This window comes from Protopterus annectens, chromosome 11.part0 (assembly GCF_019279795.1).
Source record: "Protopterus annectens isolate FY-2018-M chromosome 11.part0, PAN1.0, whole genome shotgun sequence".
NCBI classification, from domain to species: domain Eukaryota; kingdom Metazoa; phylum Chordata; order Ceratodontiformes; family Protopteridae; genus Protopterus; species Protopterus annectens.
The window spans coordinates 1,414,841,394-1,414,858,378 of NC_056745.1; the positions used below are offsets into that span (position 1 = coordinate 1,414,841,394).

Below are 16,985 nucleotides of genomic sequence, written 5' to 3' on the forward strand. Positions count from 1 at the left end.
ACGATGCATCGGAGACCATCCAGGTGCAACTAACCATAGGCAAGACTGCTCTGCAAATTGTAGCATGTTACAGGCCACCCTCACAAACTCAGGAACCTCACATGGCCTTCCTGAAAACACTAGAGGGGATAAATGTATCACCAAACACCATCATACTAGGTGACTTCAATTACCCTAATATAGACTGGGAACACTACTCAAGCCCAAACACCCTAGCCCAAAAGTTCCTGGAATTCATAAACTCAAATGCCATGGAACAACTAGTCACCATCCCCACAAGAGGAGATAACATACTTGATCTCATCATCACGAACATGGGAGCACAATGTTCAACACCGGAGGTGTACCCCTCACTGGTGAGATCAGACCACAAACTAATCTCGCTGGAGGTCCTCATCCCACCCCACCTGAAATAAAAAAGACCACAGTAAAGAACTTCTCAAAAGCCGACTTCACACTTCTAAAGACTAGTGTGGTCTCCTTTAAGGCACCCGAGCCGACGGAAAACAGTACTCAAGCCGCTGAATCACTTACAAATGCCTTCTACCAGCACCTGCAGGACTGCATGGATAAGGCAATCCCAAGCAAAACAAAGACTCTTTGTACCAAAGGCAAGCGTCCAGTCTGGTGGACCCCAGCCATAAACAAACTCTACAACAAAAGGAGGAAGCTACTACAAGATAGAGCAAAATCCTTAAAAGGTAAGACACCCTTGATCACTATAAGTAAAAACTAAGAGCTCTCATAAAATCATCCAAAGCAAATTTCGAGAGAAAAATAGCTAAAGACTCAAAAGACAATCATAAGGCCTTCTTTAGCTATGTTAGAAACCTGGGAGGAAACTCCCAGATATGCTCAGAGCTAGTTCAAAATGATGTGAAGATTACTGATCCTACAGACATTGCCAACATACTGGCTGACAGGTTCAGTGCAAACTTCTCCCCTCCCCAAAGGAGAGATATCTATACCAAACGATTGCAGCCCCCAAACATCTCCAGCCCAAGTGAGAACTGCTCTCTCCAAAGCAAAAACACAGCATCCATGGGACCTGATGGTGTCCCCGGCTGTGTGCTCCATGAACTCAATGAGGAATTAAACCCACAGCTAGGACAGCTGTTTAATCAAAGTCTTACCTCTGGATACGTGCCAGGAGTGGCGCACTGCAACTGTGGTACCACTTCACAAAGGCGGTGCCTCCACCGACCCTGGAAATTACCGCCCATTAGCTTGACAAGCCTTATCTGCAAAGCCATGGAGAGGATCATAATGGACCTCATAAATAAAGACATAGGGAATTTGCAGACTTTGGATCCAACCCAGTTTGGCTTTGTCAAAGGCAGATCATGCCTTTTAAACTTGGTTGACTTTTGAAACAGTCACCAAAGCCATTGATGAGGGAAAGGCAGTCCATACAGCCTACCTCGATCTGGCTAAGGCCTTCGATACAATACCCCATTCGGGTATCATTGAAAAACTCATCAGCTTAAATGTCAACCCATACATCACAAGATGGGTTGCAAACTGGCTGAGTGACAGAACCCACAGGGTCAGAGCTGCTGGCGCCATGTCAGACTCAAAGCCTGTCACAAGTGGTGTCCCAGAGGGCTCAGTCCTGGGCCCACTCTTGTTTGGCATCTACTTTTCCAGTACAAGCAAACACAGGAGGGTTATGGCTGACAAAGTTTGGAGATGACTGCAAAGTGCGCCGGATAGTAGAAAACACATCTGACACAGATATCCTTCAGAAGGGTCTCACAGAAACGGATAACTGGTGCCAGAGCCACGCCCTAAAGTTAAATGCCAAAAAATGCATAGTCATACCCTTCGGGAAAAACAAGGTTACCCCTAGCTACCAAATAGGTGGCAATCCACTGAGCACAGAAGAAGTTATCAGGGACCTGGGGACCCAGGTTGATAGTAGTCTGTCATTCGACACCCATGTAGCTAAAGTAGTTAGGAAGACCTTCTACATTGCCCACCTTATCATGAAGGGATTCTCATCTAGATCAAGGGAGGTCATAGTCTCCCTTTACTCATCACTCATCAGACCAATGATTGAGTACAATGCCCCATTCGAATGTATCTGACCCGACACTTGCAGCAGCTGGAGAGGCCACAAAAGTTCCTCACCAAAAGGATAAAGGGTCTCAAAAATCTGTCCTATGCTGCCCGACTGAAAGAACTCCAGCTCTATTCAGTCGCTTACCGCTTGCTCAGAGGTGACCTTTGCCTAACATACAAGGCCATGTCAAACCCAGATTTGATGAATATGCTTCACCTCAAAAAATCTAGATCCATCAGAGCCACAAGGGCGGGAGACTTAAACCTTGACACTGCTATTAATAGGACGTGCTGGAGGGATAGATTCATCACCCAAAGACTCCCTATGCTGTGGAACAAAATCCCGGTACATGTGAGGCAGAGCACCTCACTGGCCTTGTTCAAGAGAATTCTTGACCAATGGATGGGAGATCGCAGATATACCCCAGGGATTACCTCAGTGTCACTGCTCGACAGAGGCACAGCAAAATAATGGGTATAGTTCCCCATACTAAAGGGGTGGCGTAAGCCACAAAACGATGGGCTAGGCTTGTAAATGCCCTCGGGCAGATAGCCTAGTATGAACCTATGAACCTATGAACCTATAATTCAGAGCAAGTCTCTTGACTTGTAGTGTTCCAAGTTATGTCTGAAAATAGGCTTCTGTACATTGTGAGCATATACTCTAAATAAATTAATAAAGTAGTAATAAATGAACAAGTATGGGTTGAAGGTAGATGAGTGGAATAATGATAAAAATGCCTTTGAGAGGTTCAGGAAATTGGAAGAGGTTTTAGTGCTTGACAGATCCTTAAGTTACTGAGGGAGATGATGGAAGTTGAGAAGCATTACCCCAATAGTGTTTTTGATCATCCTAGACCTCTCCCCCCCAGCCCACCAACTCCCATCTTAGGCAGTCATAAACCTGTCTTACACTGCCCCCCACAGATCACAAAAAAGCGTGTCTGCACCCATGGATGCTGCACATTCATGCTGACTCTTTTTAGCTCACCTGGTGGAAATGGGCACTCTTAGACGATGCAGTTTTCGTGTTTACTGACAACCACCTTATTCATAAGCAGAAGACACTATGTCTTTAGAGAAATAGCTCTCCCAAATAGATAGCATCTCCAAAACAGATGCCAGGAACACACGCAGGCACCTCTAGTTCAGAATACAAACTCTCAAATGCTGAGGTTTTGGTAAAATGCATTTAAAAGACCTCCCAGACTCTGTAATCAGCAATCAAGAAGATTGAAGCATAACATGTCAGGCCCACTAGAATCTCCATTTTGGGCAACTCTTCAAGATGTAGCTGTCCTCCAAGAGGGTCTGACAGAGACAAATAACTGGTGCCAGAGACATGACCTAAAACTCTGTGCAAGGAAATGCAGAGTTATTCCCTTTGGGAAGATTACCCTCCCACAGATTACAACATTGATAACACTCCCCTAAGAGTAAACCCAGAGTAAGGGACATGAGAACTCAGGATGACAGTGACTTGAACTTTGATCGCCATGTGTCCATGGTAGTGAGAGAATTCTCTGTGCACATATTATACGTTAAGGACATGGCATTCCATTCCAAGGAAATCATAGTACCTTCTGTGGAGCATACTATCCATGCGAAACATAGCTCCTTCCCTAAGCCTATTCAAATGCAGTTTGGACCACTGGATGGGATCTATTGTATGTTTTTTATTTTTTATATTTTTTCCCCTAACAGATTTGTTTTTTAATTGAATTGTACCAGGTTATAGGTCACATTAAAGGTGGGAAAAGTTTCAAAATCATTATCCTCTCATTTTTTGTCACAAAAACCTGGCATTTTAACAGGGGTGTGTACACTTTTTTTATATCCACTGTACTAGTTTACTGCAACAGTGGCCACTGACGATGAGATCCAAGAGAATCCACCCACACAAGATTTTTGAAAAAAAAATAAAAGTTTCAATGTATTCAGTTGTCAGGAGTAGCTGGTGCATATTCTGTAATGGAAGTGATACTAATGGTGCCGAACACAAAAGTTACTGAAAAGGACTAGTCCGTATTCAATATTTATAGTATAGCACCATGTCATACTACATCGGGTTGCATCTCTCACACTTTTAAGAATATGAACTTATTTACTCTTAGAAATCTATCAACTTGCTGTCTGTTAAATCCATAAGAGAATACCTGCCATGTGAACTTTCAGTTTAAAAGATCAAATGCTTTTTGTCTCTTTGTCTTTCTGTGCGTCTGTCTCTGACAGATGATTATAGTGGTAATACAGTGGTATTAACAGCTGTGGTATTGTGATGTCTTTTATAGTAACTCATCTCTCTGAAAGTGGAACTGATCTGGAGAACAAGTCTGACTACAGCTGACACTAAAGTAGGTGTGCTGGTTTATAGCGAGTATGACTGAAAAAAGCCTGAGGCTGACTTTTTTTTTTTTTTTTCTGTGTAGTATTGTTTTAGTCCCCATGTTTTCTAGCTGTCTGGATTGTCCATATAGAACTACCCCCCAACACACACATTGGATCACTACATCACAGTGGTGAGAGTGGGGTCCACATACAAGAAATCCTGTGGCAGCCCAGAAGTAAGAACATTACTGCTACGTTTTTATCCACCACAGCAGAGAAAGGTTATATGGTCCACATCTCCATAATAAACTCTCTGCCTTCCTCTTGTGAGAGCACATTTCCAATATATATGTGCATAAAAGGCTAGCATGCAAACATGGCTTTGGAGAAGCTGAATGCAAACCCCAGAGTTTCTTACTGTTTTGCAGAATTTTCTCTGACGTGATTTTTGACTCCAGCATGACTTGGACCACCACCTGCCCCCTCACTCAATCCTTCCACACAAGCTGCAACAGACTCTTGCTTGCTCAATGGGGTCATAGTCTGAGCTTCCACTGGACAGCATTGGAACTGCCTTAAGCTTGATTCTAGTTTTACCAGACTATAAAAACGGTCTGAAATGTGACATTTTAATTTAATTAAGAGAGTAACTTTTATGGGTGGAGAAGGGTGGTATGCAGAGGCAACATTTATAGAAGTCATCCAGTGTGATAGCCTGTTGGCAGAGGAATAGGTTAGAATGCTACTGTCGAGGAAAAGTGGATAATTTGGATAAAAGCAATTTTATAAAAAGGATTTCAAACTGCACTGCATATTTCTGCTTCAGGTAGTGAGAGATGTAGTGTAGAATATCCTAGGACTGAACAGGTATTCTAGTTAGGTGTCATGCTACAATTGTAATCACTACATTGTGAAATACTAGTAGTGAGCATTGCTATATTTTAATATCTGTGGCAAACGCAACCAAAAAGTGCTGCAACAGTAGCACAGTGGCACTTTTCTGATACTTTTATTAGCTGCTACTTGCATCTTTGCATCTGTAGTGCATATCTAAGTTTTTTTTCCAAAAATGCTGCATTTTCTGAATGGATTATCATGAACATATTACATATGAAGTGTAGAAAATATGCAGCTCAAAATTAATAATGCATTGTAGTAGTGACCGTATTAAGCAATGGATGAGGACTCTCCTCTCTGTAGACTATGCTCTATGCTAAAATACAAACGGCACTTGCTGTTTGAGATGTGAGGGAATACAGATATGAAAAACTAAGTGTAAATAATCTTGGATTTTACATTTATGACATCAGAAATTGTCTTCATTCTTTATTATATGAGTAATCAACAAAGTAATTTATTAATGGTCTCTTTCAAAAGTATGTTTAACAAGATAGAATTTGTTTTCTCCAGATGCCACTGTATGCAATGAAAACTAAAGTGCTTCATTCAATAATGTCAACATTTCTAATGTGAGGGAGTAGATATTAAGAAGCAAATCTGTTATCCCTATACAAGGGAATCCATCTGATAGCTTTAACTTTCTTTCTCTGTATAGAGCACATATCCATTTGAAGGTACACATTGCTTTATCATCAAGTATTGTAAACTGTAATGGTTTCAATATTATGATTCCACAATATACAGTAAAGTCTTTTTTCTAGCACATTGTAACAGTATTGAACAGTCCATGGTAGCCTTGATTATTCTTGATTGCATTTTTGTGTTCATCTTTTTTTTTTTTTTTTTTTTTTAATATTACTACTTTTATTAATTTCTGTTTTAGGAAAATCTGTAGAAACTGCAAGTGTGGTTTAGAAGAGCATGAAGTCGCAGGTAATACAGAAGAAGACCGAAAAGTGGGGAAGCTGTTTGAAGACACAAAGTATACAGGTCTTATTGCAAAACTTAAGACAGATGGCATTCCAATGTATAAACGCAATGTGATGATAATGACTAGTCCAGTGGCAGCTAAAAAGGATGTGTCAATTTCCACTGTAACTTATGAATGGGCACCCCCTGTTCCACAGAAGGCCTTGGTAAGCAGCATTATAGAGGATCATAAATAGCATAAATTGAGGTTTGATCAAATGTATAGTTAAATTACACATCGTTTTATCTGTTATTAGCCTGACGCTTTATATATGTATATGTATATGTATGTGTGTGTGTGTATGTATGTGTGTGTGTGTGTATATATATATATATATATATATATATATATATATATATATATATATATATATATATATATAAATAAATATTATTTTTTTTTAATGAATAGTAAAGCTGTCCTAATCTACTACTACTAATTCACATTGTTCTTGCTATGTAGCTTAGTATGTTTATAGGATAATCCTGGCTTCTGTATTTGTGGGGTCTGCAAGTTACTTTGGTAAGTAGGGTCTCTCTGAACCCTCCAGGACAACGTGGACTGAAATTAGACTGAGTAGGTTAGCTGTCAAATTGCTGTTTTGTGATCCAGAACATTAACTCTTGACAAAGTTAATCTCTTGTAACTTCTTGGACTAAAGCTGCAGACATTAAGGCTGTTTGTAATATAAAATGTTAAAAGGCTGCCAGGCACCATTCCTTGTTGCATTGTGCATTCCTTTCTCTAGTCCTAGGCTGTTCTTTTCACAAAATTCAAAGTTTTGTGGTAATTTTTGTGTATGACTGTTCTAAGTGGTTTATATGTGTTTACCTTTTCTTTGCTTATCTCAATATTTGTGATGTTAAGGTTTATCATTTTTAGGAACAATTTCTCCTTTCCTGTTTTAATTTCTGGTTGGCCTAGGCCTTTCATTTACCAGTTCATAACATCAATCAAATCCTTGTTCTCTGAATGAGATTGCGGTCTGGCAGTTGTATGCACTAAGAGGCATGTAGGGGTATATTGTGACATAATTGTTAAATGCTGTCATGGTTTCACTGAGTCTACTTTGTAAAGATTCAGGAAGACCTTACAAGCTTTTCCTTTCTCATGTCACTTCCACTCACTAAAAGGAGTATCATTGTCCTAACCTTCTGTCTGTGTAAAAATTGATGAAAGGAAGCTCTTTAGACTTAGTTTCTCAAAAAAAAACTGAGCTGTTCTTTGTATGCAGAGGCTGGGTGGAAACTCCCAGATATGCTCAGAGTTAGTCCAAAATGACACAAAATACACCGAACCCGCTGACATTGCCAACATTCTGGCAGACAGGTTCAGTGCAAATTTCTCCTCCCCCTCCCCCCCAAAAGGAGAAATAACTATCCCAGCAGAGTGTAGCCTCCCTAACATCTCAGATGCCCAGGTGAGAGCCGCCCTCTCTAAAGCTAAAAACACAGCATCAATGGGACCGGATGGTGTCCCGGGCTATGTGCTACATGAACTCCAAGAGGAACTAAACCCACACATAAGGCTCCTGTTTAATCTTAGCCTTACTACAGGATACGTACCCAAAGAGTGGCGTACGGCAACAGTGGTCCCACTTCACAAAGGCGGTGCTTCTACGGACCCTGGAAATTACCGCCCATAAGCTTGACGAGCCTGGTCTGCAAAGCTATGGAGAGGATCATTATGGAACTCATAAACAAAGACATTGGGGACCTACAGACATTGGATCCTACCCAATTTGGCTTTGTCAAGGGCAGATCCTGCCTTTTGAACTTGGTCGACTTTTTGAAACAGTCACTAAGGCCATTGATGAGGGTAAGGCAGTTCACACAGCCTACCTTGACCTTGCAAAAGCCTTTGACACAATACCCCACTCGGGCATCATAGGCAAACTCACCAGCTTAAATGTAAACCCATATGTCACAAGATGGGTTGCAAACTGGCTCAAGGACAGAACCCACAGGGTCAGAGTTGCTGGAGCTATGTCAGACTCTAAGCCAGTCACAAGCGGTGTCCCACAGGGCTCAGTCCTGGGACCCCTCTTGTTCGGCATTTATTTTTCTGAGGTACAGGCAAACATAGGAGGATTGTGGCTGACAAAGTTCACAGATGACTGCAAACTGGGTGCCATAATTGATACTCCAGCGGACACAAACATCCTTCAGAGAGGCCTCATAGAAATGGATAATTGGTGCCAGAGCCATGGCCTTAAGCTGAATGCCAAAAAATGTATAGTCATACCTTTTGGGAAAAACAAGGTACCGACAAATTACCACATAGGCGGTAATCCATTAAGTACGGAAGAGGTAATCAGGGACCTAGGGACCCAGGTTGACAGTAACCTCTCATTTGACACTCACATTGCCAAAGTGGTTAGGAAGACCTTCTATATTGCCCACCTTATCATGAAGGGTTCCACATCTAGATCACATTGTGCCCCTGTACTCTTCTCAGGCCAATGATTGAGTACAATGCCCCATTTGGGATGTATCTCACCCGACACCTGCAGCAGTTGGAAAGACCCCAAAAGTTCCTCACCAAGAGGATAAAGGGTCTTAAACATATGTCATATGCCGCCTGACTGAAAAAACTCCAGCTCTATTCAGTCGCATACCGCCTACTCAGAGGTGATCTGTGCCTGACGTACAAGGCCATGTCCAATCCTGAATTAATGGACATGCTCCACCTCAGAAAATCCAAATCCATCAGAGCCACGAGAACAAGTGACTTAAACCTCAACACAGAAATAAATAGGACGTGCTGGAGGGACAGATTCATAACCCAGAGGCTCCCTACACTCTGGAACAGAATCCCAGTCCATGTTAGGCAGAGCCCCTCACTGACTCTATTCAAGAGAAATCTCGACGAATGGATGGGAGATCGTAGGTTTACCCCGGGGGTCATCTCTGTGTCACTACTAGACAGAGGCATAGTAAACTAAACCCTAAAAGGGCGTAGTATTCTCATCCTAAGGGGTGGTGTAAGCCACATACACTCTGGCTAGGCTTATAAATGCCTTAGGGCAGATAGCCTAGTATGAACCTATGAACCTAAATATTTTCATTTGGAGTCTCTTCTAAACGTTCACATCCTACTCTAATTTTTAAAGAATGCAGGCAAGGCAGCATGGGACTGTTTTAGCATCCTCTTGCTGTTGGTAGTGGAGTCCCCAAATTCTGGCTGTCCTACCTTGCTGGCCTCTGCTGTGTTTTAGTTTAGGCTAGTTACCATTGTGTCCATAAGGTGGTCACCTGCAATCGGACATAGATTATTGGAAAACTGCTGATGCTGTCTAAAAAATTGTCTGCTTGTCTTTCCATAAACTCTAGCCATGCCCCCAATTCTATTGAGTCACAGAGATCCTTTTACCCACCAGGTGACCCATTTTTACTGATACAAGTTACTCTGGCATAATTTGTGCCATCAGCTGTTTTGAAACATCCTTTCCAAAAGCTAACTCATTCCATCTGTAGATTTTTGTCACTATGGCTGCAGTTCTTCCTGTGCTGGGCTTCTAAGCATGTTATCCAGAACCCCAGCACTGTGCTGTCTCACATTTATGACATCAGCTCTTCTAATGCTGCTCTTCTGCTACCCTGTGCCACTGTAGTCAACACTGATGTCCCTGACAGTGGTATACTGGATACAGTTGTTAAAATGTCTGATAGTCTGTTGACCGTCTAGCTCTATCCCCTTAAACACACTAACACATTCATTCGAAGGAGGAAAAACCAATGGCCAGTTTATTCCACTAGGGTGAGAAACAAGTGTACCTGATGCAGGAGTCCTTATCCTTCGTGTCAGGGATCAGGCAGCACCACCACCTAACTTCTCCCAGTAGTGGTTTGTGATCTCCAAAACTGCAGCTCACAGAGCTACATTTTTGCTACCACACGTGCCGATCCCTTTTAAGCTGTACACCATAGGTATGCTAGACCAGTTGCTACAGGTGATGAACTTTAATGCACTGAGCCAAGCTGCCCTGTTATCCAGATGGGTGAGGTGGTGTTGGCTACTCAGACTCATCATACTGCTGCATAGTCCCTCCAGCTCCCATGCCACTAAGCCAAGCTGCCCTGTTATCCAGATGGGTGAGGTGGTGTTGGCTACTCAGACTCATCATACTGCTGCATAGTCCCTCCAGCTCCCATGCCACTAATTAAACAGTGGTCATCTGGTTGTACACCACAGTTAGTTGTACACCACAGTGCTGGATCAATATACTGAACGTTGTTTTTACTAGTGTTAGGTTTCCTTGCATCATCATGGTCCACATCAAATCGGCCTGAGTTGGTGTTTCTAGAATTAGCAACTTCTTTGCCACTATTCTTGTTACCCTCTGATCAGCGGTTCAAGCACTATGATTTCTGGTGAATCTCCTACAGCAATCGGCCTTTTTCTTGCCTTCTACTTTTGTTCATAGGTTCATAGGAAGTTACTAGGCTAGCAGCCATGGAGCCTTTGCAAGCCTAGCCCTGTTAATACCAAATGTCCCCATTTGTTCTTCATTGGGTATTTCACAGAACAAATTTATTGAGAGGGACTGTGACCAACATTGGCTACCCTTGTCCATGAGAGACATGGGTGCCACCCCAGGGGTGAATTTGCAGTCTCCCATCCAATTGTCTAGGTTTTATTTGAATATGGTCAATGAGGAGCTCTGGTTTATGTAAATAGTCTATTCCAGAGAGCAACAGTCTCTGCAGAACCTATCTGTCGCTATAGCATGATCTGTTAATGTCGCAAGCTAGGAAGCTAGGTTGAGATACTTGGAGCAAGCGATTCTTGAATGATATGAGTTGCGGATGTGGATGTGAAGAATTTCCCTTAGGGCAGGGTTGGACATAGCCCTGTAGGCCAGGCAAAAGTCACCTCTCAGCAGCCTATAAGATGAAGTGACAGGGCTCTCAGCCTGTCCATGCAGGTCATGGTTTGTAGTCCCTGTATTTTCTTAGTGAGAAACTTCTGAGGTCTCTCAAGCTGCTGCAGGTGTATGGTGAGGTACATGCAAAAGGGTGCATTATACTCTATTAGTGGTCTGAGGATCGAGTACAGTGGAGTTGTAACATCCCTTGACCTGGATGCTATGTCTTTGTTTGAGGTGTGCTAAGTAGAAGGCTTTTCTTACCACTATGGAAACTTGGTGATTAAAGATCAGATTGCTGTCAACTTGTAATCCCAAGTCTCATACCACTGGGACATGCTATCAGTATTGTAATTTGTAGGGAATTCTGTTTTGCCAAAGGGAATAATAGTACATTTTTTGCGTTTAGTTTTAGACCGTGGCTTTGGCACCAGTCATTTGTTTGTTAGCCCTTCTTGTAATATGTTGACATCATTGGGGGGCTTCTGATTGCCCCCAGTTTGCAATCATCAGTGAACGTGGTGAGCCAAAGGCAGTCTACTTTGGCCTGGGCTTCTGAAAAATAGATGCCAAGCAGTAAGGGGCCCAACACAGACCTCTGTGGTACTCCACTGCTAAGGGGTCCACTGGTGGAGGTGGAGTCACCAATTTTGACAGTGTGTGTTTTCTGTCATGAGCCAACCGGCTACCCATCTAGTAACATGAGTTAATCCATATCTGTGAGAGTTTCCAAATCAGAGTGAATAATTGTGTTGAAAGCCTTGGCAAGGTCAAGATAGGCTGTGTGCACTGTCTTACCTTCGTCCATGGCTTTGGTGACATTCTCAAATAAGTCTACCACGTTTAATAAGTATGATCTACATATTTTGACACTGTAACCCATCCCATCCAGATGTCAAGAACATGCTAATTTCATCTGGCCTTGAAGCTAGATTTAGCAAACACTTTCCAGCTATAGGCTCCTCTAGTGATTATATGCCACATATACATCTACCTTTGGGTTTGGAGGGTGTTCAAGCAGGCAGACCATGCAGGTGTCCTGGACACCCCAGGAGTCTCTTATACATTAATATCATGGAGATCATTTCTGTTTTCACCGTTTAGGATAGTCTCCCATAGGGAGTCTGTCCCACGTAAGCACACACATGGGTGGTAGTATATGTGTATGAAGAGGACCATGGTCTTACCTTCTTTGCTGAGAGCCTATAATAGTGGGGGAGTGGGCATTTGGGCAATGCTCACTGCTATGCCCATTTTGGGATAGGTCAAATTGCTGATTAGCTGATTGAGTTGTGTCTACTAGTGCTTTGTAAGTGGCCACTTAATCACTTGGTAGCTGAGATGACCACCTGTGGGCAATTGGTGTTAAATTTGCTTGCATCTCCATTCAGTGGTAATTGTTTCAGCATTTTTTTCTTTTTTTGTAACTTTTGGAAATGCAGGTGAAGGGTGTAATATCCCAAACATGACCAAAAGCCTCCTCCATGCTTCCCTCATTTCCTGTGATGATGAGGTTCTTTCAGAAGGCCAGACTAGTCAAAGCCAAACTGATTCTTATGACATCTTTTTGGTCTTCACAGACTTGTTCTGCCTCATCCTTCTGCAGTATCTTTTAGACCATAATCTACCAGAATGCTGCTGACTCTCTCCGGTCAAGCAAGTATCCACCTGTATCTTCAATCTGTAAATTCAAGTCCACTTGGACTCTGCAGTTCCAGTGATTTACTGGGGGTAGGGGTGGGGTAGTTTATTGCTTCCATTACCACATCACCTAAATGAGCATCTACCCAAACGATGTGGTGGGACAAATGAAGGTTGTCATTCCTTTGACAAAAAGGTATGGATCCCTTTTGTGCTTCTGGTCCTTTAGTATCCATCTGAATTCTTTGACTCTGACTCTATTAGTTTTCTTTCCATCAAGCATCCATCTTTAACGTCATTCTTGTTGTAAGGACTCTCAGGTCTCCTGCTTGGAATCCTGCCCCTTGCTTTAATACTTTATGGTTTTATCACTACATCTTTTGAACTTTCAGCCTTAGCTAAGTTGAAGTCCCACTTTTTGAGGGACCTTCTTTCTAGTGCTTGTTATGTTGACAATAAGGATTCCTGAATTGTAGGGCTTTTCTGTCAATCCTGCCTCATCTGTCAGGTTTTTCATATGCAGAGGGTGACATTTAGAACTGTTCTATCCTTCTGTACCTACAGTTTACTTTGTTTAATTTTAAATTGGATTATCAGTCTGCTTTGGTTTTGCTTTGGTTTCTCTCAGAATATGTAACACTGAAGGAAGAGGCTCTCTGTTGTATAGCTGTGCACTTACAGCGTAATTTTGATGTAAACTTAAGCAAGTCTTGAAGGAAGATGACCTACTTGTTACCTTTAAACTATCAAGTAAGGTAAGAGACGTACACCTACCTGATGGTTATTTTCTGCCACATAAAACATGGATGAAATTTACCTGCAGTCTGTCGGATTAAAACAAGCAACTGACCAGGAAGCCAAAAACCACAGCAAATGAAAAGTCTATCAGATTGGTATGCTAGAATGTTCATACAATAGCCATTTTGTGTAGTGCTTCTTAGGTGATGTTTGCAAAGCATCTTGGTCTTTGTAGAGCACTTTAAGTCATTATAAGCTGCACAACATTTCTAGGTTCAAGTGTTTATGTTGGGCCATAGTTAATCATTCCAGGGATGCATTGTCACAGGAGTGCCCATCCATGAGAATTAGGAAGGTACTTCATTCTGGTTGTTGAGTCTGATGGACATTTTATCAGATATTAAATTTATATTGGTCTTTCACTCCAGTTTAAGCACCATGTGGTACATTGGGCAGTTAGCACCTTTCAGCACTTGTTTCTGTCGCAGTTAAAGGTTTTACGGCCTCAGGTATCAAGCCCAAGGCCCAACCCTCTTTGGAGGGTACACCACACACACTTGCATGCAAACACTCTCATCTAGGGAAATTGAGTGTCCAGTCCACCTACTGCATGTCTTTGGAATGTGGGAGGAAACCGGAGCACCCGAAGGAAACCCACGCGAATGTAGGAAGGACATGCAGACTCCACACAGAAGGGACCTCAGCTGAGAATCAAACCGGAGAACCTCTTGCTGTGAGGTGACAATGCTAACTGCTGTACCACTATTCTGCCCATTAAATCTATGTACTTTTCTGTAAGGAGACTGTCAAACTTCAATGGCCTGTCCTTCTGTTATTGCTGTTTCACCGTATTGATTTTGCTTTCTCCTTTTTCGTTGCCATTTCTCCTAAATTTCCCCATTTTTCCTCACTGAACTTCAGAATTAAGGAGAGAGAGAGAAACTGACACAGGATGCATGCCAAAAAGGAAATGGTATCTGGCAGTCTGAAAGGTTTTATCTGCTTAATGGCCTTAATGCCTACAGCAGAAGCCCTACAAGTTACTGAAGACAGACCTATTTTCTTCTACAGCTATTGCTATGGCAAGTACATATCATCTTTTAATTTATGCACAAGACTAAAAATAATTTTTTACAGGATTGTGAATTAATCAGTGCCCTTTTATACAAGTGATTCAAGCTAGTATTCTCATGTAGGGAGACTAGATCCTCTGGCCAAAGAAGCAGAAGTAAATGGTGTAGGGTTCTATTTGAATGAAGACAGTATCATGAAAATGTTTAGGATGGCTTTACCTGTAGCTGTATGCATGGTAGAAATCCCTCATGGATAAATTTGTTAAAAGGAAGCTGTATAGATAGGGCCATTAAATTTTAATGAGGCGGGGTGTGACCTATTGCGTAAAGTTTGTCCAACTGCAGTACCACTGACTTTGTACTGTTTGCACCTCTTCGTGGTTCTAATATCCCTGCAGCAGTTTTATTGTAAAGAGGTCTGGATTACACAACTCCTGAGTAGTAGTCCCACCTCTCACTGCCTGGAAAGGAACCCAACATCCTCATTACAAGGGGCAAATTTAAGGGGATTTTTTAGTACGCTTCCACAGAGTGTTAGAAAAGTATAACATCAATAATAAGACTAGATTGAATTCATGTGTTTGGGTCACCCAATGTTTAATTGAGGTGTCTGTGTATGTACTACAGGTAAAAGTTTTAATATCCACAACACAATGGTCTGCTGAATGTAGCACCTCTTTTAATCAAATGAACAATGAAAAAAATTAGAAGTAGCAAACAGGGTGACTGAACAACCACTGAACACTTTATTAAAAGTAAAAAATAAAAATACAGTGACGCTTCTTCAGACTTAAAAGTTTTAATACTTGACCAAGAGCTAGATATACTAGAAGTAAATAACAGCATGAAAAACAGTAATAGAAGGAATATATGTAAGCAAGAGAAGTAACAGGATACAAGTGGAAGGGAAGGTGAGGAAAACATCATTTTTGTACATCTGTCTGTGTGCGTGAATTTCTTTGTCACCAGATACAGATTTTGACCCCCCCCCCCAAAATGGGACACTGAAGTAAAAAGCATGTACTTAGTTCTTGATGTAAATACTAAAATAATTGATTACATCATGAAAAATATAAATAGTGCTGCCACTATACAAGCTCGAGAGGTAATTGCCTGAAAATATGTTCAGTAATCATGACTGCTTGAATCTTTCATGTAACACGTATGCTAATGGCACACATGAAAAAAGCATGGATACACCCTCCACTCCCCTGAACTTGTGTATGTATAACCTACTCAGCAATTGAATAGCACTTGAGAAATGTCCCAAAGCAGCACACAGTGGTGTCAGGTAATCACTTGGTTCAATGTAACATGGTCAGACAGGTGATGCTATTAATCGTGGAAATATGACAAGCCCCTTTCATCCTATCTAAAGTAAATAAGTAAATGCATTTGTATCCTTGTAGACAACAATGGGACAGAAAGTTCCCAACAAATTGGTAAAAAAGGATTACCCATATTTTAATAAAAAAAAAATGAAGACCATGGTGTGTCAAAACTCCTAGGAAAAATAAGAACATCTGTCTTATGTATATATTAATAGCTTAATTTGCTAAAAGTGTTAATTCAGCTCTTTAAAGTACTAAAAACACACATACATACTAACATTGAAAAAACAGAAGAAAATAACGCAGAGCAACCTGATGGCACGATACCTGTACACCACATTAGTAGGTCTGCCTAGAAAAATAAATTAGTAGTTTGGGCATTTGAACCCAATGGAAAATGACATTTTATGCAAAAAGCTATAAAGAAAAAAGTCATTTTGGTATACCGGGTCAGACTAATAAATGAAATATCCGGTACTCTGGAATTCTGAGAATGAGCATTGCCAGTCATCCCAAAATGGACTTGTCGTATTCCAGAGTACCAGACAATTTTGTTGAATACATCATGGACCCATTTTGGCCTGGAGATTCATTGGATTTGTAAATTTTGGGGAAACATTTTTACTGGGAACTTTTAAAGTACATTTTACACATGGCAATAATATTTGAGATGGCCCGCAATCTAATTCAGAGAAATTTGAACTGAGAAAGTAATAGGTATTGTATATACCCAGTAGGTAATTGATACAGTACTGGTTTGGTGAGACCAGTGCATAGGTGAAATGAAGGAAAGTTGCGGTACACAATACTATAGCCACTAGCAGCAATCAAAAGCACATAATACACACAAATGGAATAGAACATTATATTGAATTCAGAGTTGGACTGTAATCATTCCATATACATCTAGTACATGCTGTATATTGCAAAGACATTGATGCACAAATGTTTAAAGGGAGCAGCGCATGTAACATGACCAGTACTACTAAACTGCTGACTAAACATCGGAGATTTATGAAGAGCTCATGGAGAATTGCAAGTACATAAGGACTGTTTATTAATTGTCTTTATTGCCA

At 41.3% G+C, this 16,985-nt stretch overlaps 1 protein-coding gene across 1 annotated transcript in view; it reads left to right on the forward strand.

The window, feature by feature from the left end:
• Positions 1 to 16,985, forward strand: part of TES (testin LIM domain protein) — a 470,958-nt gene that overhangs the window by 263,224 nt on the left and 190,749 nt on the right. Inside the window, exon 3 of the mRNA XM_044088700.1 lies at positions 6,173 to 6,425. Within this exon, the coding sequence (XP_043944635.1) occupies positions 6,173 to 6,425 (253 nt within the window). The remainder of the gene's footprint in view (positions 1 to 6,172; positions 6,426 to 16,985) is intronic.